Source organism: Sphaerodactylus townsendi, linkage group LG07 (genome assembly GCF_021028975.2).
Source record: "Sphaerodactylus townsendi isolate TG3544 linkage group LG07, MPM_Stown_v2.3, whole genome shotgun sequence".
NCBI lineage: Eukaryota > Metazoa > Chordata > Lepidosauria > Squamata > Sphaerodactylidae > Sphaerodactylus > Sphaerodactylus townsendi.
Window position 1 is genome coordinate 112,260,291 of NC_059431.1, and position 23,369 is coordinate 112,283,659.

The 23,369-nt window shown below is 46.6% G+C and overlaps 2 protein-coding genes across 4 annotated transcripts in view; one reads left to right on the forward strand and one right to left on the reverse strand.

Moving 5' to 3' along the window:
* The window catches only part of LOC125436463 (methionine-R-sulfoxide reductase B3, mitochondrial-like), a 50,890-nt gene that overhangs the window by 25,733 nt on the left and 1,788 nt on the right, over window positions 1–23,369 (forward strand). For all 3 annotated transcript variants that reach the window (XM_048503474.1, XM_048503476.1, XM_048503475.1), the window contains 4 exons: window positions 12,172–12,280; window positions 12,678–12,755; window positions 15,371–15,399; window positions 17,573–17,670. In XM_048503474.1, coding sequence (XP_048359431.1) covers window positions 12,172–12,280; window positions 12,678–12,755; window positions 15,371–15,399; window positions 17,573–17,670 — 314 coding nt within the window. The remainder of the gene's footprint in view (window positions 1–12,171; window positions 12,281–12,677; window positions 12,756–15,370; window positions 15,400–17,572; window positions 17,671–23,369) is intronic.
* LOC125436462 (atrial natriuretic peptide receptor 2-like) overlaps window positions 1–23,369 on the reverse strand; it is a 54,236-nt gene that overhangs the window by 528 nt on the left and 30,339 nt on the right. The window contains exons 8-9 of the mRNA XM_048503473.1: window positions 718–795; window positions 504–602 (exon numbers count right to left, since the gene is read on the reverse strand). Of these exons, the coding sequence (XP_048359430.1) occupies window positions 504–602; window positions 718–795 (177 nt within the window). The remainder of the gene's footprint in view (window positions 1–503; window positions 603–717; window positions 796–23,369) is intronic.

Genomic DNA, 23,369 nt, shown 5'->3' on the forward strand with positions numbered 1-23,369 from the left:
TACATTCTTGCAGTGAAGTGGCCATCATGTCGTATGTATTCATGGCAGTCCACTTGTGGGAAACCTTGCAGAAGCTTGTGTGAAGATCAGCAATCCCATGCTCCATCTGTTCATGTCATCTGTGTGAAATGGGGACTGAGTGAGTGATTAGAGTGATTTGAGTGAATTGTCAGCGTGGTGTTTATCCACAGGTGCCACATCTCTTGTCATCTGCTCCACATTGTTTGTTAACTGCCTCGGGTTCCCCAAAGGGAATGTTCCACACTGCATATCGCGTGCAGTCAGATGTGAAGATACCATCCATGTATTCCGCAACATCTCTGCTATCCCTTCTCTCTCTTAGGGTCACTTTGCGCCTTTGCTCACTTGCCTGTGGGTCGCATGCGCCTAAATTCGGAGGCGATCTGTACTCCGGCCCCTCGGTGAGTGTGCCAGGCAACATCCTTGCTTTAACATGCACCTCTCAAATGTCGTGCAGCAAATATTTGGAGATTCTCACTTACTGATTAGAAAGCAATTGTCAAATGTCAATCCCTCTGTTGAGGCTGGCCCATGCACCGGTCCCCGTGTCCCAGCTGGCGCCGGTGAAGAGCGGGAGGTCCCTGAAATTGTAAAGAGCAACATGTTTTTTTGCCACATCCAACTGCGACTGTATAGGGGAGGGGGGTGGTGATAATCCTGGATTACCCAGGAGGCAGAAACGCAAAGAGCGGTCACCTTCGCCAGGGCCCAGCTCACTTTCCTCTCTTCCCTCCTCGCCACTGCTGTCATCCTCACTTGAAGCTTTTGGTGGAGCTGAAAAGTGAGATGAGGAGACAAGCAGAGAGCAGTTTAGTCACACACAGCAACATGTCACAATCCGATGGCTACAACCCCATGTCTCCCTCATGGTCATAGCGGCACAGCAATCTGATCTGCTACTATCCCATCCTCTCAGTATAACAATCAGGATCATCTGTCCAGGAAATGTCTCTGTGGTTTTTCCAAAAACAGACGCAGTCCACACAGCATTCTGTTTTTGGAAAGGGGCCAGCTTGTCTGCTCCAATGTGAAGCCACGGTGCAGAGGCCGTGGCGATATCTCTTTGTTCGTTCTCCACACCTGTGCCAATGCGTTGATCTTGATGAACACCATCTGCCTGCTAACTGTAAGGAATTCCATAGAAGCAGAAATAAAAGGCTTTGTTGGAGTAAAAGACCGTTTATTCAGACATCCTAGAAAGCTCACGTACACGGCGTGGCAGGAATGAAGTCTCCCGCCAGAACCACAAGTTTTAACCTTGCCCGTCCAACCCCCTCCCGGTTTCCCAGCCGCATTCTCATGGGAACGGTTTCCTCATCTCCCTCTGTGAGATAAGGACTCCACCAGAGTATTCGCTGCCGATTCTGGCCCATCGCCCGTGTCTTGGAATCCAGTCAAGGCCAGGCGGCTGTGCTTAACATCAACACCATTGAAACCTTTACACTCTGCCTTCCCTAAGAGAAACTTCTCCCCCCCTGGCTTGTGCGGAAAGGGATGGAAAGCAGAAATAAGAGAGGGGGCGTCAATATTTTCTGAGTAGACCCATTGATTATAACCAGATGAATACCCCACCCAAGAAACTAAGTATTGCAGGCGATTGCGATTAAAACGAGAGTCCAGGATGGCGTCAATTTCATAATGCTTGTGGCCATCAATTATAGTCGGCGGGGGTATCTCCGGAGGGTCGTGCCAGGCATCGGAAGCGGGAGCCTCCTTGAGTAAGCTGGAATGAAAAACAGGATGGATGTTACTTAAGGAGTTAGGCAGATCCAAACGGGCAGTAACGTCATTGATCACTTTTGTAATTCTAAAAGGTCCCACGAATTTTTTGCCCAGCTTTGAGAATTTATGTACGTCTCTGAGATTCTTGGTAGATAAGTAAACCCAAGCCCCCACGCGCAAAGGGAAATCAGAACGGCGTTTATCCGCTTGGAATTTTTGAGAGTCTTTGGCTTGTTGCAAGGCAGTCTGAACTGTTTTCCACCCCTCAGCTAGAGACGAAATCCACTGCTGGAATTCAGGAGGATTCAGCGCTTCCGCGGGTAGTTGGGGCAACGGGGGGAAGGAGCGGCCAGAAACAATTTCGAATGGGGTTTTTTTCGTGCTGCTATGAACGGCATTGTTGTACGCATATTCCGCAAACGGAATTAAATCGCACCAGTTGTCTTGGTGGTAGTTGGTGTAACAACGTAAATACTGCTCTAAAGTTCTGTTCGTTCTCTCCGACTCACCGTCACTTTGAATGTGGTAGGGGGCGGCAATCGCCGGGGTGGCCCCTAACAAGCCCAGAAAAGCCTTCCAAAACTTTGAAATGAATTGGGGCCCGCGGTCGGACACCACCTTGATGGGAGAGGAGTGTAAACGATATATATGCTGAATGAACAGACGCGCCAATTTAGGAGCGGAAGGGATGGAGGTGCACGGGATGAAATGGGCTTGTTTAGAAAATAAATCCACCACCACCCACAAGACTGTGTTGCCCTGGCTCTCTGGTAAGTCCGTAATAAAATCCATGGAGATGACTTCCCAAGGGCGGGAGGCCACCGGGAGAGGCTGTAACAGGCCATGGGGCTTCCCTGGAATGGATTTGGCTTCCGCACAAACAGAACATCCTTTGATATAAGTCTCAATGTCTTTGCGCATGGCGCGCCACCAAAACTGACGGCGAGCTAAGTGCAGAGTCTTAAGAAAGCCAAAATGTCCAGCTGAGCGGGCATCATGACAGGCTTCGAGAACCTGCTTACGGAGGGGGGGGAGGCACATACCAGCATTCCCCCCGCTTCCAAGCACCATTAACCAATCGCAACAGCGGGTCACCTTCTTCCACTGGCGGCTCGCGAAGACCCGCCTCCTCCAGTTCCCGCAGGAAAGGGGAAACCAGGCTGGGAATGGGTGGTGAGGGAGGAGCGGATGTCTGAGATCGAGTGACAGCCAGCCCCAATTGGGAGGGGGAGAGAACAGTGCGTGGGATATCTCGTAAGGCAGCTCCACCCCCCTCCCCGGGGAGGCGCGAAAGCGCATCAGCAAGTTTATTGGTCTTTCCAGGGAAAAATGGACGGTGAAAAGAGTAAACGAGAAAAGAAATCGCCCAACGTGAAGTTGTTTTGCAGACATCTTGGAGGGGGGGTGGAAAGGGCGCTGCTCTTGTGAGATCCCAATTCCACACCTGGAAGGGATGTTTAGCTCCCTCGAGCCAGTGGCGCCAAGTGGAAAGTGCTACTTTGATGGCCGCAGTCTCTTTATCCCCTACAGTCCAGTTGAGCTCAGAGCTGGAAAATTTTTTTGATAAATAAGCACACGGAACAAGTCTATCATCTTTATTTCTCTGCAATAGGGCTGCCCCAAGCGCCTTGTCCGAGGCATCCACGTGAACCACGAAAGGAAGGTCTGGGTCGGGGTGTTTTAGGATAGGTTCGGTAGTGAAAGCTGACTTCAAGCGCTGGAAGGCTATTTGACATTCCTTGGACCAAGGGAGGGGAGCCCCAGGCTTGGCAGCCTGTGGGTCTTTGCCCTTAGTGCGTAAGAGATCTGTGAGTGGAAGGGTTAGTTCAGCAAATTGGGGTATAAAGTCACGATAAAAATTAGCAAACCCTAGGAAGGATTGGAGCTCTTTCCGATTGGTGGGGGCAGGCCATTGGAGGACTGCTTCGATCTTAGCCGGATCCATCTTTAAACCCTCAGGGGAGATCCGATAGCCCAAATAGTCTATGGAGGATTGGTGAAAACAACATTTGGACAGTTTTGCAAAGAGAGAGTTGTCGAGCAAGCGCTGTAATACTTCCCGGACCAAAGCCTCGTGTTCCTCCATGGTTTGTGAATAAATTAAAACGTCATCTAAGTACACAACTACTCCCTTGTATAGTAAGTCATGTAGAACTTCGTTGATGAGGGCCATAAAAGCGCCGGGAGCCCCAGCTAACCCGAAGGGCATGATTAAGTATTCATACTGTCCAAATTTTGTATTAAAAGCTGTTAAATGTTCATAGCCTTCTGCAATCCTGACTCTGTAGTATGCTTCTCTCAAATCCAACTTAGTAAAATACTTCTTGCTCCAATGCATCTTAAAAGAGGTCCTTGATTAAAGGCAAAGGGTATTTATTGGACATGGAAACAGCATTTAGTCCTCGGTAATCCGTGCAGAGCCTTAAGGACCCGTCCTTCTTCTTTACAAACAGGACGGGAGCAGCATGTGTGTGTTTTGTGGCCCTCCGTAACATGAATCACGCTGAAAGCAAAGGTTCTTGGTCCAAAAAAAAGGCAACGGGTTCCTTCTCCTCATTGGGACTCATACGGTAGATTCTGCCCTTGGGTAGTTGAGCCCCGGGCTGTAATATGATTTTACAATCAGTGTCTCTATGGGTTGGCAATTGATCACATTCCTGTTCTTGAAATACTCTGGCTAAGTCTTGGTAAGCTGGCGGAATGTCTGTGGAATCGGAAGTGCCTGGAACGTGCACAACTGAGGAGACCAGGGGGTGTATGCCATTAGAAGGTGGGTTTTCCTCCCAATTCATGTGTTCTCCACAGGGGGGATCAGTGAATTCTAAGATCCGTTCCTTCCAAATAAATTTCGGTTCATGTAATAATAACCATGGCATGCCCAGAACAATGGAATGTTTGGCCACTGGGGCAAGTATGAAGCTAATTTTCTCCCAATGATCAGCGCAGCGAAGGAGAACCGGTTGCGTTTTGAACTGTGCCGGTCCTTCGGCTCCAAGTGGGCTGCCGTCCATTTGTGTGAACAGTATGGGCTTAGCCAGGGGAACTCGGTCTAGCCCGAGCTCTTCAGCCACTTGGGGCCGCATTAAGCAATGGGAGCAACCAGAAGCTGAAGGGCTGAAGCAATGATACGGGTATGCTTAGCGGGGTTGGCTAGAATTGCTTGAACAGTAATGGGGCGCTGCCTTCACTCACCGCATCTGGAGTCGGGCCCATATCCATGGGTGCTGACGAGGCAAACTGCAGCTTCCCCCTCCTCTGGATCGCCTTCTGTAACCGCTTTAGACGAGCCCGTCGGGGGCGGTCCGGATCTTCGTGGTGGCTTGGCAGAGGGGGTGCGTGAGGACGGAGCGGTGGACTTCTGTTTTTTCGGGCAGTTGGCAGCTAAATGGCCTGGTCCTCCGCAATAAAGGCACAATCCCAAACGTCGGCGGCGTTCGGAGGTGGTTTCGGTTGAAACTGCTGGGCTTGACTTGCGAACCGCAGAGGTGGTCGTAGTAGTGGGCTTCGGGCGAGGACGCCCTCCGGCGCGTGCGTAGTCCAAACGAGCCGCTACTTGTGATCCCAAGTCGATCCATTCAGCAATAGTACGTGGGATTCTGATGAGAAACACCATTTCTCGAAGTTTGCCGTCGACGGCATCTGAGAAGTATTCACATTTCATGCGCTCAGGCCACTCAGGAGGGAGTCGAGCAGCCGCCGCACGAAATTCACGAGCAAATTCGGCAAAAGAGCGGTTGCCTTGCTGAATGGATTTAATGGTGCGGATGGCTTCATTTTCAGCATCCAGATCTTGGAAGCGAGCCCTTAAGGCTTGGAGAAAGGCAGCCACTGTGCGAGTATCATCCGCCTGCAGTTCAAAAAGAGTCACAAACCAGTCGGCAGCTGCCCCATCCAGGACAGAACCGATGTCCCGTATTTTTTCACGTTCCGATCGGTATAAATCGTCATATTCCTCCATGTGGGCATCGAGTTGCAGGATGAAATAGGGGAGTTTAGAAGCGGTCCCATCAAAACGGGCAGGTATCGGAGGTCTGTAGTATCCTCTCTCCACGGCTCTCGGAGCCCGCTGAAGCGGCGCAGGTTGGGGCGCCGGCGGGGGTTGAGGCGGCGGCGCAGGCTGAGGCGGCGCAGGGAGAGCCGGAATCGGTGCAGGTGGAGGCACGGGTGCCAGAGCCGCTGGCACTCTGATGGGAGCAGGCCCTTGGGCGGCGGCAGGACCCAGAAGCGTCGCCCCTATGGCGTTGGCTGCTCGGGTAACGGTGTAGACTCCAGCTCGGGGCACCTTGTCCCGCTGCTTCTTCAGCTCCTGTTCTAAGGCGGCTAATTCTTTTTCCTTGCGAGTCAAGGCATCTTGATGCGCATGCAAGGCAGCTTTCTCTCGTTCCAGTTTAGCTAGTTCGTCTCGTTGAATGGCTGCAGTCAGTTCACTTTGCGCACGAATTGCCTTGACGCTTTCCCGTTGACGTTCTAAGTCCATTTTGGAGTGTTCCAGGACCTTATCATGCACTGATAAATCCTGCATATACTGCCGCTGCAACGCGTCTTTGGCTCGATCCAGTTCGAGTTGAACTTCTTTGCGCTGTTGTTCACGGTCCTTTTGTAGGTTTTCTCGCTCCTTCTGCAGCTGTTCCCGTTCCTCCTCCCATAGTTGGCGTTCACCATGCCATGCTCCTTGGGCGTCTCGCAGACGGGCTACTTCCTCGTCCCAGCTTTCTTTGGACGGAAGGGGAAATAATTCCGGATGGGGAGGTAGGCTTTCTTCGGATTCCTCCTCATCGGAAAGCAGCACCTCGAGTCCACCGACGGCTCCACGGGGTGCCTCTTGTGCAGCTGCTGGTCCGGGGTCTGGGGGGTCCGATTGGAAACTGGCACGGAAACCTCTCCCAATCCCCGATAAAGTCCCGGTGTCAACGGCGGTCTTAGGACGAGCCCCGGTGCTGTGCCACGGTGGATTCTTGGGAGCATCATCGAAATATGAGTCAAGGAACCGTTCTATTGACTCCTGGGTTGCCGCATGGAAAGTAGTCAGGCCCATTTCCTCCGTGACCGGTTGCATCTGGGGTTTGTAATCCATACTAAAACGGGTAGAAATCCGATCCACAGGCGCACGGTCCATAGACAGCGCCCCAAACGACTCATGCAAATCCACATGATCGTTGCCTCGCCCCTCATCCCAACGAAGTAAGGGGAGACTCGTATCGATACGAGGACGGGAGAGGGTTACCAGCGAGACCCGTTCTCCCGCTGGTTCCTCCAAATCCAGAAGAGAAAGCTCGGAACCCTCTTTGGGGGCTACCGCGCCTTCTACAGGGATATTCAACCTCTCCATGTCGAAACACCAGAGGTCCACGAATATTTAGAAAGTATGAACTAGGATTCCTGCCACAATGTAAGGAATTCCATAGAAGCAGAAATAAAAGGCTTTGTTGGAGTAAAAGACCGTTTATTCAGACATCCTAGAAAGCTCACGTACACGGCGTGGCAGGAATGAAGTCTCCCGCCAGAACCACAAGTTTTAACCTTGCCCGTCCAACCCCCTCCCGGTTTCCCAGCCGCATTCTCATGGGAACGGTTTCCTCATCTCCCTCTGTGAGATAAGGACTCCACCAGAGTATTCGCTGCCGATTCTGGCCCATCGCCCGTGTCTTGGAATCCAGTCAAGGCCAGGCGGCTGTGCTTAACATCAACACCATTGAAACCTTTACACTAACCCAGGTTTTGTGCCGCATTCTAGAACTCTTATCCATCTCATTTCAGGCTAAGAATATCACCCCGTGTTTATTCTGGCTGCTGAATAACTTGGTGTTTATGCATTCATGCTTAAAGTGACTGTCTCTCCTTTATGCATTATGCCCTTTTTGTAATGCATCACGCAATTTAGTCAGCAGGCAGAACATCTCAAATAGAGCTGTGAGGGGGAGTTTTAAACGCCGAAGCACACCTCCACAAACTATTGAAAATGATGTTTCAGCCCGAGCCTGTAATGCACATTTGAAACACAGCATGGTACCCCAAGAGGTTGCAGAACTGATTATGAATAATATTATCCCAAGAGGTTTCAGCATTGAGCATGAGTAATCAGTCGGCATAATTCACTAAGAAAGAGCATTTTCAGTGATGCCTACTGATTTGCAATATTGTTCTCCTTTTTAAAAAACAAATTCTCTGTCCACACTGACACCTAGGCCCTGTGGTGGTGGTGAGTGTCTGAGACTTGCATACACAGCAGAAAAAAGAGACAGTGTGAGCATTGCTCTAGGAGCACTTGTGAACCCTTCATCACTTGCCCATCTTTCTGCAAACTGTGGTCTCATCAGCAAGCAAGGTAGCAAGCTGTTGATGAGGCCAACTCTGCCACTGAGGTGAGTTTTCTGACCATTGTGGGAACACCACAGGAAAATGCAGGAAAAGTGAAGCTCATAAAGGTGCTCACACTTGCCAGAGAACCAATCTGACTGATGGCCAGAGCGACCATTCAAGTCAACATTGCCTATGGCAGGCTGGAGCAAATGCATGCATGAATGTGTTTCTGGTCCATGACCCACTTACGTTCTGGGTTTCGCCGCTCAGCTGGAGGCTCCCCTGCCAAATGCCAGAGCTCCTCCATCTCTCGATAGTATGGTGGCCTGGCTTTGGGGGGAGGTGTGCCACCGAACTGTAGCCTGTCTTCCCAAAAGGACTTTTTAAAAAATTTTCCATTTTGTTCTGCACTGGCCAATCCTCCGATGGAAGCCCTTGGCTGCCAGGGCGTGGGTTATAAACCCAAATTTATCTCTGTTGGGCAGCCGAGTTGAGCCCATTAACAGGGCACTGTAGCCCCCCTCTTTCACACACCTGAGGAGCAGGCGCACCCCCTCAACCCCCCAGTACCAGCCTTTTCCCTTCGGTGGGGCCTTCCGTTTTGGCACGAGTCTTCCCTCCATCGCTGAGGCTTCTCGTTTAGTCGTCTCAACTAACACGTGAGTCAACTGCCCACCAAGATTCAGCGCGCATGCGCATGCTCAGTACGTCGAATGTTCGACTGTTGGTACCCACGCATATTTTTGGTTACCGAAACCGAGGGGGTGACATTCACCAAAAGGGGAGAGGCGCTTTCGTTTGCGATCTATCCAGCGCACCCTCGTCAAAAACCGAAAAGAAAAGCTGCCTGATCCCATACTGTTCGTCTACTCGCCTGGACGAGTGAACAGGGGTTCTTCGGCGTGGTCAAAGCAATTGTGATTTCATCGCACTTGCGGACAATTGTGGATTTAAAAAAGTAAATGTCGAGTAATGCACAGGAGTCCCCGCCAGGTTTTTGCAATATTTATGGAATTGCAAAGGGCGACTGTGCGTTGCGACGTGTGGGCATGTCTTTTCCGCTCGTTTTTAAAAAGATTTGTTCGACTTCCGAGCCAGCGGACAGACCAATCGGAGTGCAGACCTGCCCTGCCCATCAACGGCACACGGACCAATCAGATTGGAGTGATTGGAGACCGGCCCTGACCACCAACGAGTAGCGCGCGGCCGTGGGGGAATGCAAGAATTCTGACGCCGCGCTAGGTTCGCGGTTTTCAAAAGGTCTTCCGAAGGAGCCGCTGCAGTGGGGACTGTGACTGCGCGCTCAAAAACACCAGCGTTTTACGAAACCGGTAGGCCTGCGCATTATTTTTAAAGTGGGGAAAGGGCCTATAACTCCCTGAGCTCAAGGGTAGTTTACAATGAGCTACGAACTGTTACTGGAAAATCTGTACAAACCTAAAACAACAGACTGAAAGGAAATGTTTGGATGCTGCCGATGAACAGACCACCACTTGGATTTGCTCTCTTGTGTGAAAGAGTATTTTAGGTGCTATCACTGTAGAATGGTGCTGTATGGGTGACTCATTCTAAGAACATAAGAACAAGCCAGCTGGATCAGACCAGAGTCCATCTAGTCCAGCCCTCTCCTACTCGCAGTGGCCCACCAGGTGCCTTTGGGAGCTCACATGCAGGTCGCAGGTCGCACCACTGCTTTATATAAGGGCACGACAATCTTTGCAGTTTTATTATCAATTCCTTTCCTAATTATCCCCAGCATAGAGTTTGCCTTTTTCACAGCTGCCATGCATTGAGTTGACATTCCCATGGAACTATCAACTAAGACTCCCAAATCCCTTTCCTGGTCTGTGACTGATAGCACTGACCCCTGTACCGTGTATGTGAAGTTTGGATTTTTTGCCCCTATGTGCATCACTTTACATTTTGCTACATTGAACTGCATTTGCCATTTCTTAGCCCACTCACCTAATTTATCAAGGTCCGCTTGGAGCTCTTCGCAATCCTTTGTGGTTCTCACCACACTACATGATTTGGTATCATCTGCAAACTTGGCCACCACGCTACCCACCCCTACTCCCAGATCATTTATGAATAGGTTAAAGAGCCCTGGTCCCAAAACGGATCCTTGGGGGACACCACTCCCTACATCTCTCCATTGTGAGAATTTCCCATTTACACCTACTCTTTGCTTCCTGTTTCTCAACCAGTTTTTAATCCATAGGAGGACTTCCCCTCTTATTCCTTGATTGCTGAGTTTTCTCAATTCTGTAAAATAAATTACATTTTAAGGGGTTAAACCTTGTTTAGATTTTGGCACTCCAGTTGTATGTAACGAGAGGCAGTAAATAGAGCAGTGAGCCTATTTTCCAGGTTCAGTGTGCAAAAACCTCTATCCTCAAAACTCTGGGAATCTGATTGATTCTTTGGTGACAGTCACCAAAATCATGTCTGACAAAAGCTATGAGTAGTGGGTGTTGATGTGAGACATACCACTGGTCATATTTCAGAGAGATGCAATATTTTATCCATCTTTCATGGAGCAAAAACACCCAATAGTATTCGGCTTTTGTGGAACTCAAGGTGATGTACATTGGATTTATAAGAGAGTCTGCCATACAGGTGCTGACCAGAGGAAGGCCTGCCCAAGCAAGATGGGAAATTCATCATGTGCCTTTATAACTTGGCTATTCAATTCATGTAACAGTTGCTCAGCTGTATTCCTTCACAATAGTTGCATTGAAATGGGTACACTAGCTCCCATCTGACTGAGGATATTCGGAAGGCTCCCCACACTTCAGTTATTTCTCAAAATGTGCAACCATTACAAAGGAACTTGTTCAGGAGGAGGCATTCTCTTGATATAGGAAAGGAATTAGGAGCTGGGAGAGCTGGTGGGTGTAATTACGCAATCTGCTCCCAGGAGGGCACACATCTTATTTAGTGATAAATCCCATTTATTTCTCCCTTTAGTGGTTAAATTCCCAACTCCACCTTTGAATTCTATGTTGGTTTCTACTAGGAATAGATTGGATGGTGAGCCTCTAAACTTTAAATCCTGTTTTGATGACTTGGTCTTGAAATTGGCTTAGGTGGACTCACAAAATGAAAATAAATTTAAATGTGCTAATATAGAATAAAAATTCTGTTTCCTGAAGTACAGATATTTACCGCTGATAAAATGCTAGTGGACCCAATCCAACTATGGTTGCAGGCTGTTAATTTGTAATTACATGCGCGGGAATGTCAGTGGCTATAATGAAGACTTATGACATCATCATTCAGATGATCATACAACGCGTATACAATTTATGCCTATTCTTTCCGGTCTAAAATGGGATAAGTCCCATTCACAGTGATAAGAACACATTCAGGGTTACTACGTTGTTTTAAATATTTTGCATAAGAATTTTGTGCACCTTAAGTCAAAGAAATTGGACTAATAATAATCATTTGAAAGTGGATATTTATGCTGATGATATTTTAAAAATCACAATAGTTGTCAAATAACATATTTGTCACAACTCATTTTTTGTTTCTCAGGAAATTCTTTGATACACTGCCTTCTAAATGCAAGAAAATCCCATTTTGAATTAATTTTAAGTACATTTTGATTTTCAGAATAATACTTTCTAAGGACGGACCAAGTCCAAAGGACTGTTTGATCTTAAATGACAATAACCAATTTACAATGTTTTCTGTCAGTGTTCGTTCTTATTCTTGTGTTTTGGTTAAACATCATATGCCCATTAACTTATGTCTGCAATATAGATGTCTTGTATCTGTTAAATCCTAAACGTATTTGCAGAGAAGGTATGATGAAACACGTTTAAGATTAGGATGGCCACTTACTGCGATCATTTGAATCCTAAAAAGGGTGTGTGTTTTTCTGCATAGAGAAGGCTTTGGCTGTATCACATTATCACTATGCCAGCAAAGTCACGTGCTTTTGTGAACCTCAGACTTGTTGGGTCTGAAGAAGCAATCAGCTGAGCCACTCTCAATGCATTAGAACTGGATCTGTCCTTGGGAAAGCTAATGTAGAAGCTGTGCTTAGGCTGTCCACCAAAGCAATGATTCAGGTTTTGAATTTTTAAAAAGTTCCTTCTTCCATATTCTCTCCTTTTGCAGGGTCATGTAAGGATAAAAAGACCTGTAAAGTGCTCTTCTCCCAACAAGATTTGAAGAAACGACTGACGCCTTTGCAGTACCATGTTACTCAGGAAAAAGGAACTGAAAGGTAAGCAAGATGAGAGAAATATGGTCAGTATCAAATAGATAAGTCTTCCCAGTGCTGCTGTTTCGTCTCCTCTCCAAACACAGTTTTGTGGAGTTCTTCACTTGTTTTCTAACTCACGCAAATTAGCACCACTGAACAGACAGGATTTTGCTGCACGGAAGGTGCCCTGTCTGGGACCAACAAGCAAATACTAACACCATGATCTTGCACTTGTACTTTACCTGATGTTACATGTAAGAAATCAGGAGGACTTACAAACAGGATCTGAAGAAGTAATGTTAGAAAGCAGTGATGCTTAAATTATGAAATGTAGGAAATGCTAAGCTCTCATTAAGCCAATTTAATGTTAGTAGAAATATGACTAAGTAATGCTCATTGCTTTATTATTTTTCCCTAGTGCCTTTGAGGGAGAATACACATATCACAAAGCTCATGGAATATACAAATGTGTGGTTTGTGGAACCCCTTTGTTCAAGTGAGTAGATCAAATAAGTTGCACAATAATGGCTTCTCGTGGTTTCTGAGCATTGCATATAAAGATATAAAGCTTTTTAAAAGTTTGTTCTTATCTGTAAACAAAAATAGAACCGTAAACTAAAAGTTTAACTTGAAAATAATGTGTTAAAAGGGATAAGTTTAGGACTCCTTACTGATTATTTACCAGGGCAGGGCAGAAGAGACTGCCGTCCCTGGCCTCGGAGAGCTGCTTTTATAAGCACTGAGGTGGGGGGGGGCTTGGGGAAGCATGTCCCCACCCCCAGGGGCAGGTGAGGGCATGGCCCCACCTCCTGAGCCCCGCCCCCAAACCCACCCCATAAAATATCTATGTCACTGCCTGGTGCACACAAACTGTAGTTGGAGGTTCTGTTTTGTTTGGCCCTTCATCATTTGCTGTTCATTCTTTGTATGTATTCTACCATCTCTGCTGGGTTGCATAAAGCTGCTTCATGTCATCTCATTACTGTCCCCCAACTCTGAACTAACTGCTTTGAGTGGTAGTAGCTGTCCATGCTACCAGGCAAAGAAAGCTATTTCCCTGCACATTCTACCAGAGATCTTTTTAACTAAACATTGTCAAATATTGAACTGGGTTCAGGCAAAGCGTATTTACTACTACTGAAGGCCTAACCGTACAATTCATTTTTCCAGGTGGAGCCCCAGGTTAGGTCAACAGACATAAACTAGTGGCTTATTTCCATGGTTCCCATGGAGTATGTGGCCCTTTCCGCACTGCGGAAAGGGCGCTCCTCCACCGGCAGGAATTCTGCTGGTGGAGGGGTGGGGGCCGTTCGCATGGGAGCGTGCAAGCGGCCCCCACAGAGGGCCCCCGTCCCTCTCCCACTCATTTCCAGCCAGAGCCAAAGTACTTGACTGTTGAGACTCTGTCTATCGCTGGCCCTCCAACCTCCAGGGGTCGGAGGACAGCGAGGGAGGGTCTCAGCAGTCCAGTAGAGCCACGAAGGCTTACTTCTAGGTGAGTGGGATGGGATGCGCCGAAAACTGCGAGTTCCCCGGGTGGTGCTGTTCGTGACCAAGCGCCAGCGGGAATCGCTACAGCTCTCCCAAAAACCTCCCTCCAGGAGGGAGGTTTTTGGAGGCGGCCTGATGCCGCCCTGGGGGTGGGGGAGAGGAGCCATGTTGGCACTGCTGTGTTTTAGCAGTGCCACCTGTGCTAACGGCTCCCTGGGGACGGCGTTTTTTCCATCCCCAGGGCGCCGTATATGGCCTGTGAAGAAAGGGCCTGTGATTTGGATTGGGACTACTGGGTTAGGAGGCTTAAGCCTCCTTCCTGTACAATTTTCCTGACTTGAAGCAGCTGAAATGAACTGCTACTTGCTTCTCTTCTCTTATCCTGATGGGCCAAATAGTAGCTGCCCAGGGCTATTTCTGGTCTGAACTGGGGGAATTAAGCCCCCTCTCCCTATGCTCTTCATCTCTCATCTGAATTGGACCCTCACATGCCTTGGAAACTCAGAACATATCCAGGAAAAATGTGTCATGTAGTTAGATCCTGACTTAGAGCTATTGCTATTGCTCTCTCCCTGGCCGCTTCTGCACGGCCACACTGGGGGTTGGGTCGGCGTACATGACGCCGACCCAACCCCCCCGGGACCGTTCGCACAAACGGTCCCGGTAATGACAGGGAACACGGCGCCGCTTCACCGTCGCCCAATCGACTTACCTTCCCTGCGACCTTCCAGCGCGTCGCCTAAGCCAGGGGACACCCCCCCTGCCCTGCACGACCGCTCCAGAGTCGCAGGGCAGGGGGGGCGTGTCCCCAGACCTCGGCAACATGCTGGAAGGTCGCAGGGAAGGTAAGTCGATCGGGAAAGGGGGGGATGGCGCCTTTCAGCCGCTGCCATTCGCACGGCAGTGGCTGGAAGCCGCCGTTTTCCAAAAACCTCGCTTGGGAAGCAAGGTGGGAAAATGGCGGCTTCGTGCCGCTGGGGGGGAGCGAGGGCGGCACAGCAGCTTACCTTAAGCCCCGCGCTACTCTCCTCAAGTAGCGCGGGGTCCCCCGGCACTCGCCACGACTAGGGCGGCGACAACGTGCCCCCTCAGCGCGTGGCATCCCTGGCGCTCTTGTAAACGGTTCCTTTTGAGACGTGGGGACGCCCGGGCGCGCGCCAGGGATGGATCGTGGGGGATCGTGGTGAGTGGGGAAATGCCCAATGCTGTCTGATCTTCAATTATTAAGGAACAGCTGTTCATTTCTGTGAAAGAAAAGAACACTCAAGCGCCCATCCCATGATGGTGTTGAAGCATCTTAAAAACATAGTACAATAAAAGGGGGGAAAACATGCTTCTGATTTGTTTGATTTAAATTTAAATATATATAACTAAAAACATGTGTTTGAAATTGTATAGTCATTGTGTTTTAATTGATAACATTTTCCAGGTTTTTTTCTTTACCTATGTCAGTATTGTAACTAAAATAGTTATTGATAAAGTTGTTAATATAAAAATGCATGGGAGATTCAAATATGTTTGTAGGTCAGGTACATATGTAGATGCTGGTTGCAATTAGATCTTAGGTTTCTCATTGCAGTTTTTAAAAAGTAACTAAAGGATTCTCTCTCTTGTTTTTAGATCAGAGACAAAGTTTGACTCTGGTTCAGGTATGTTTAGGTTTACAGTATGTTGAATATACTACTTGTATGTTACCCTCTAAAGAGTAATTTATCAGTTCAAGTACAATCTTAACTTTAAACAGTCTGGGACAGGCCAATCTTGAAGATCTCAGGTTTCAGAATGCCTTAAACAGTGCTATTATTGTTAATGGCATTGCTTTTGTTCCTTCCAGTGTCTCAAGTCTTTTTAATTTTACTCTTTCATGTTACAATGATTGCAAGGAAACCATGTCAAGTCTGTATTAGGTTTTGAATGATCTGTACTTTTTGTCTCGCTGGAAAAAGTGCACAGGAAGCCAAATCCAAAAAGTGAAATGCACGGAAATGCTGTTCTCATAACATGTCCATGATCTTCATTTCACCAGGACTGTCTGCAAAAAGACCAGCTATGGGGACAGAGGTACAATGATGACAGTCTTATTCATGGAGAACTAGCTGTAAAGGCACCACTGAAATGCACTTCTCTACCACACAACTTTAGTGATGCGTAGCAAGGGTGCCATCTCCAGGAATGTCATGGTCAATCATCCTGACAGATAACTAACCAGTGACTGACGCCTAAGCACCGTCTAGTAGCAAGCATTTTCTCACGAGGGCGTGGTCAGTCCATTCCCAGCTGCCCCAAGTTTACAATTGCAAGCCACCATCCAATGCAAAAATTGAACTCACCACTCATATGTGGCATAGAGATCTGCGTGGCATCGTCTTCCAGGGGATTGCTGAGGTCACGGGTGGAGACTGTGGGAACACAAGATCACCATCAACAACACTGCAGAAGACCAAATTTGCCAAAAGTAAACAGAGATCCTTGCAATGGATCCCTTAATGCCAAACCCCTGGCCAGAAGTGGCATGAGGTAGCACAAGGGGCTAAGGGCAGCGACATGTCTCTTCCCCAACCCACCCACCGCCCACCTCATGCGGCGTTTCCAACATATGACTACATAAACAGGCAGAGGCACAAAACCCCCTAAATGCTGCACCAATAGTGGAGAGGGATGCATTATCTCACTGCAGGCCCACCAATACGTATGCTGCATTCATGGGCAGAAGAGGGAGCCTTGTATACTTACCCTGTGATATCGGATATGGAGTGGAGACTTGCGGGGGTCTCGGGTCAATGGTTTCAAAGTCCTTGTGCACCATGTTGGCGGAGTCCTTCAAGACAGCGTCGGCAGAAGCGGCCACTACACATTCCGTTGCTCTGAGCTGGTGCGGCGGGTTGATGCTTCTGTCCCCATCCAACATCTGTTCCAGCTCATCAAAAAATGGCATTGTCCGAGGACCATTGCCGGAAGTCTTGTTATGCTGGTTAACTCTTTTGAAGTCCCGTTTTAAAGTTTTGGCCTTTGTCCTACGCTCCACAGGAGTTCTGTTGTGGCCCCTGAGGCGCATCTCCGCCGCCACCTTTTCAAATACATCCAAGTTTCTGTGGCTTGCCTTTAGGGAGCGCTGCACTTCCTCCTCCCCCACACAGCAATCAGGTCCCTCGTCTCCTCGGTCCGCCATGACACGCCCCTACCCTGAGCTTTACCTGAAATGGCGGCTGAACTTTTCAGCCCATCCATGTGATCTCTCCCCGTTCGTGGATGGGCCACCGAGCTCCCGACGTAACGTGACTAACGAGCTACCGAGTCAGCGTGATTTCACTGTCCCAACATACCTCTGCACAGAGATCTCATTATCTCGACATATTAGCGCGGCGAGGCTATGCACTGCATGGCCGACCGCGAGGAAGGGCCAGAGGCGAGTGAGACGGAAACGAAACTGTAAAATCTGTGCGCGCAACTGGCAATGTCTAGCACATCCTGATTGGCTGGAGGAAATGGCATCACACAGTGGGCGTGATTCTTCGAAGTTGCTTGTTCGCGTTGCGTTTTGCACATAGGCACTGGATTGTGGAGGGAATCTGTTTTATCCCAGAAAGTTGCAGAAGCATCGAGCGACAGGAAAAATCTGAGGCAAAGGCTGAAATGGGCGACAGATTAGGGGTCGAAGCACATTCCGGCGCAAGTGTGTGCGAACAAATACCACAAACCGTGACGACCACATATATTTATTCCAGAACAAACCGTGTGTGCGAAAAGGGCCTGACACAAGAATCCTCCCAGTTGATTTGTACTCTCGTATTCCCACCCACCCCCTCGCCTTTTATTTTTCAGGCTGGCCTTCATTCTACGATGTGATGGCTTCTGACACAATTACGTTCACTGATGACTACTCCTTCGGGATGCACAGAGTTGAGACAAGCTGCAGTCAGGTCAGTTTAGAGGGAAAAGTCCATTCTTATATTAAAGGAGGCAGAAATTGTTGTACTCACTTACCGACTCCTTTCTCATCTAAATACCTTCAAAAGCTTTAGTTGTTCAAATACTAATTAGGTTTTTATGATGGGTCACAGCTTGACAGCTGGTGGATATCAGCTGGAGTCAATGTGCTAATTAGTATATGTGTTACTATACTCTGTTCAGGATAAAGATGATAGATTTGTGAATTCATCTTTTATTTATTTATTATATTTATATACCGCCCCATCCCCTGAGGGCTCTGGGCGGTGGGCAACAAAATAATATTACATAGACGGCAATAACAATTGCAATAAAAATCAATATAATTAGCATCATTAAAACATAAAATCACAGCGTTCCACATAGATCACTTGGCGTCCCACATTAAAACTAACAATAAAAAACCCTCCCAAAGAGGGGGACAGTAAAGCCAGATGTCACAAGCTCCCAGAATGTTAAAAGGGAGGGACAAAGAGGGCACACACCATCAGTGGCTGGCCTCCCCAAAGGCCCGGTGGAATAACTCGGTCTTACAGGCCTTGCGGAACTCTCCGAGATCCTGCAGGGCCCGGACAGTTGGAGGAAGGGTGTTCCACCAGGCCGGGGCCAGGGCCGTAAAAGCCCTGGCCCAGGTGGAGGCCAGCCGTATCATTGACATTTCCTGGACCATTTTTGTTTTAGAATGCTCCACTTACGTCCTGGTGCCTTAGGGACAGAACTAGGTAGGCACTAGGCTTCGGACAGCTTTACACCACCTCTGGTCCTGCCGCTGAGGCACTGTTGAGTGCACTCCAGTGAGAAGCCAGACAGGGTGACTGGCGTATCCCTGGTCCCCCACACTATTCCTTCCCACCTCTTGACGGAGCAGGTGCTTCCCTCTACCAGCTGTTTAATCCTCAGATATTCTCGTATCTTCCTGCATTGCCACCATTGGTGAAAGAAAGTACTTCCTTTTATTTCACATTTCCAACAAGTCGGTGAACAATTCTTATACATCTTAGACAATGTTGCTGAAGCAAGATACCACTTATGAAACATTTTATAGAAGTTTTCTTTAAGGTCCATGCTCAATGTGAATTTGTTAATATTTCTCTACAGTTCAGTCCATTCATCTAGTTGAATATTTTCCCCAATATTCTTAGCCCATTTAATCATAACTCTTCCTGTTCAGTTTTAAACACTGAAAGATTTGAGGCCAGCCAAGCCTAAAAAACAAGGACTGTATATATAGGGATACAAGGCAATGAGGTATAAGCAGTTAGTTTGAGTATAATTTCAATAGATACTTCATAAACCGTTCATAAAGATTATTCATAAAGATATATTGTGATTATTTAACTGGATAGAAAGGTAATAAACACACATGTAATGAGAGCATGTCATAAATATTGTCCATGAGGCACGAAACCTGCAATAGTCATATTGCGTTCCAGTCAGTTGAAAGAGTCAGTATCTCCAAAATTCAATGAATCAAAAATATTAAGACGGATTGTGGTAGTAGGCAGCAGCAGCTCCAGCAAGTGATGAAGAAACTACGGCGACAGCAGCCACATTCGCAGAACGCGTTGCGCGCTAGTCCACGTTTTCAACAGAAATTTCTTCAGTGCGTTCAGGTAAATCTATTAGAAATAGCTGCGTAAATATAAGCTGTCATTTTAGATGTTATTTTAAATTGTGTTGGACATTATATATGTTACATCTTTGTAGCAATACGGTAACAGTTGCTTTCATAAAAGCAGCGGAATCAAGAAACAATTTACTGTCATCAATAAGTTAACATTTTAACAGATATAATTTTGTTCAACTTAAACATGCTGATGATCAGTTACAGTAAAAGATACAGTTACTTACAGATTGAATTCTCTTACCCTGTTTCCCCTAATATAAGACATCCCCGAAAAATAAGACATAGTAGAGGTTTTGCTGAAGTGCGAAATATAAGGCATCCCCCGAAAGTAAGACATAGCAAAGTTTTTGTTTGGAAGCATGCCCGACGAACAGAACACAGAAAAATAAGACATCCCCTGAAAATAAGACATAGCACATCTTTGGGAGCAAAAATTAATATAAGACACTGTCTTATATTCGGGGAAACACGGTATTTGTGTGTTTAGCTAAGTAAAGCAGCATACAGCTTCTACATTCAGTGAATCATCTAGTTACAAAGTAATGTATAACTGCCTCAGCAGAGTCATCTGCAGTTTGAATTTGCTGCATTCCTAGCTTAGTGAAACAGACCCTAGCTTCAACGCTCATCAAATCAGCAAGTTGCATAACAATGTACAACAGATGTGTTACATTATAAATAACAGCGGAAATCTAGGTCCTTATTCAAACCAGTTTGGCAACTGTTTAGCAAGTGGATCCACCAAGCCTCCTGTCTAAGTAATACACGTTTGACAGTGTTCACATCTTCAACATTGCCCCTATATAAGAATAAAACCATAAATTTAAAATCTCTCTCAGAATGCTGTTTTTCTAAAAAGTGTTTAGTTAATGGTGCCTCTTCTTTCTTAGTACGCAAAGCACTAATATGCTCATACAATCTTTGTTTCAAAAATCTGGTGGTCATCCCCACATAAGAGAGCTTGCAAGGACAGATGATCAGGTATACACATTGTTTGGCATTACATGTGGAAAAATGAGACATTTTCCAGAATCTATTATCATGTTGTGGATCTCGTATTTCTGTAGTATTTAATGACATGTTATATAAGCTGCAATGGCCACATTTGAAATGTCCGATAACAGGGGGCAAAGGCTGTTCTGTTTTGCATATGTCAGCTCTTATTAAAAATTGTCTGAGATTATCTGTCCGGCGGAAGGCCACTAATGGAGGCATAGTGCAGCCAGGAATATGTGTTAAAACATGCCAATATTTATTAATAATTTTCTTTAGGTTCATAGCATTAGGGGTGTAATTTATTGGCCATGTAATTCTATTTTGAGTGGATGTCTTTTTATATTCCAAGAGTTGTGTTCTAGGTTGATTTTCAATCCTTGCCATTACTCTGTGTAAAATTCTTTGGGGGTATCCTCTTCTACTGTAATTAGTTAGCATTCTATTTATTTATTTTATTTATTTTATTGGATTTTTATACCGCCCCATCCCCGGAGGGCTCTGGGCGGTGCACAGCATTTAAAAACAATATAATTAATAACATTTAAAAGCAGTGATAGAATATCCCAATACGTTTAACAATATGTCCGAATTAAAATGTAAATTAGAATTCAAGATATAAAGTGGCGTCCAGCGTTCCAACAATATAAAATCCCTCCCTCCCCACGATGAAGGGAGGCATGGCGAGTCTCAGTGATGGAATTGTGGCCCAGATGTTAAGGGCCAAAGACGGGGCACTGTTAGCGGCTGGGTCCTCCGAAGGCCCGGCGGAACAGCTCCGTCTTGCAGGCCCCGCGGAACTCCCCAAGGTCCCGCAGGGCCCGGACAGCTGGGGGGAGAGCGTTCCACCAGGCCGGGGCCAGGGCTGTAAAAGTCCTGGTCCGCGTGGAGGCCAGCCGCATCGCCGAGGGGCCAGGGACCACCAATAAGTTGGCCTCCGCCGATCGGAGAGGCTGCCTAGGGACATATGGGGTGATGCGGTCTCGAAGACTATTAGCCTCAGTTTGGAATACCTCTCTAGTAGTGGAGTTGCGTTTTTTTCTAATCAGTTGACTGTAAGGCAAATTGTTAAGAAGATGTTTGGGATGATAGGAATTGTAATGTAGAGCCATGTTCTTTTCAACTGGTTTATGATAAGGCGCAAAAGTTATTTGTTGTAAGTCATTGAAATAAATAGTGGTGTCCAAAAAATTAATTCTATTGGAACTACTCTGTCCTGTAAACTGAATGGAAATTTCTAATGTGTTTAGCCAAGTGACTAAATTTTTGAAATTACTGGTTGGTGTCATAATCAATAAAAGATCGTCTATGTATCTTTTTTAGTAAAGGATGTCTGTTCGAAAGGGATTACTGTTAGACATTATAAATGTAGATTCAAAGTCCCACATATATAAATTAGCACAGCTGGGGGCAAGGGGTGACCCCATACTCAAACCATTTTTTTTGGGTATAGAAAGTAGTGTCAAATCGGAAATAACTGTGTTCAAATATAATATCTAGTAGACATATAATAAAGTGTGTAGGTGGATGTTTATCTCGCCTTGTTTCTAACAGATTGTACACTATTTCTCTTAAACACTAACAGATGTCTATATATTTTCCCTATTCGACAATATCTTTACATAATATTTCTTCAAAAATTGTTCTCTCTTGCCTAAATCCCCATTTTTTACTGTCGAAAGCATTCTATCAATTGGAAATAAATGAACCAATGACATGATTTCACTTGTATTATAATCTGGCCTCTAGGTTTCAGTCTGACTTCCTTATCCAGCCTCTCTATAATATCTCTAGACCTTAACCAGCTTTTTAAATCTCTGTTCCTTTATTTGTACAGCTTCCAATCTTGATAGCCACATTGGGGTACTATTATGAAACCTATCTTTATACTTCAATCAAACATTTAATTAGGCATTCCCGATTAAATGATTCCTAAAATGTTTAAAACTCTTATTCTTTTCAGGCCACAAGTCATTCCAACCTTTATTATTATTGTGCTGTTCTATTTTCAATGATTTAATCATTTCTAAGCATGATATATTCTTTTAGCAGCACTATGGCCAAGGACTTAGGTAAGGATGGGGTTCTTGGGTTCAACCCCCCCCCCCCATTACATGTACAAAGCTCTGCCCCCCGTTTATGGTTGTTTGTATTTTTAAGTGTTTTTTCAGTTTTTGGCTTGCAGAGGGCGCAGTTTTTAGACTCGTAGCACCAAAATCTCAGGGATTTGTTGGGAGATTCTCCTGATGATCCCACCCAGGTTTGGCGAGGTTTGGTTCAGGGGGTCCAAAGTTATGGACTCCCAAAGGGGGTGCCCCATCCTCCATTGTTTCCAATGGGAGCTAATAGGAGATGGGAGCTACATTTTGAAGGTCCATAACTTTGGGAATTTTCAGGCAGCTGATGGTTTCACTGCCCCCCCCCCTTCCCATGCTGCCTGAAGCCCCTTTGGAGGCAGCATGGGAGCCCTACCAGAGTGCCATCTCTGGCTGCTATTCTACTCCTCCCTTTCAATAGGATTGCCCAATATGTGTGTTGCCCTATTCATACAAAAAGGCAATTGCACATATCAGGAAGACCAGTATGTTCTGAACTGCAGCACAGGAAAGAGCTATTGGGATGGTGACTTTGACCTGGAAGGGAACTGCTGTTAACAAACTGCACATCTGCACTGAACGTGGCAGACACAATGTTCCAAGTTACTCAACGTGGATGGGGTTTCCACCACTTAGGCCCCGTCCACACATGCTGAATAATGCATTTTCAATCCACTTTCACAATTGTTTGCAAGTGGATCATGCTACTCCGCACAGTAAAATCCAGCTGCAAAGTGCATTGAAAGTGGATTGAAAGTGCATTATTCTTCTTGCGCAGAAGGGGCCATAGAGTCATTGAAGACCTTATCTATCTATCTATCTATCTATCTATCTATCTATCTATCTATCTATCTATCTATCTATCTATCTATCTATCTATCTATCTATCTATCTATCTATCTATCTATCTATCTATCTATCTATCTATCTATCTATCTATCATCTGTCTGTCTGT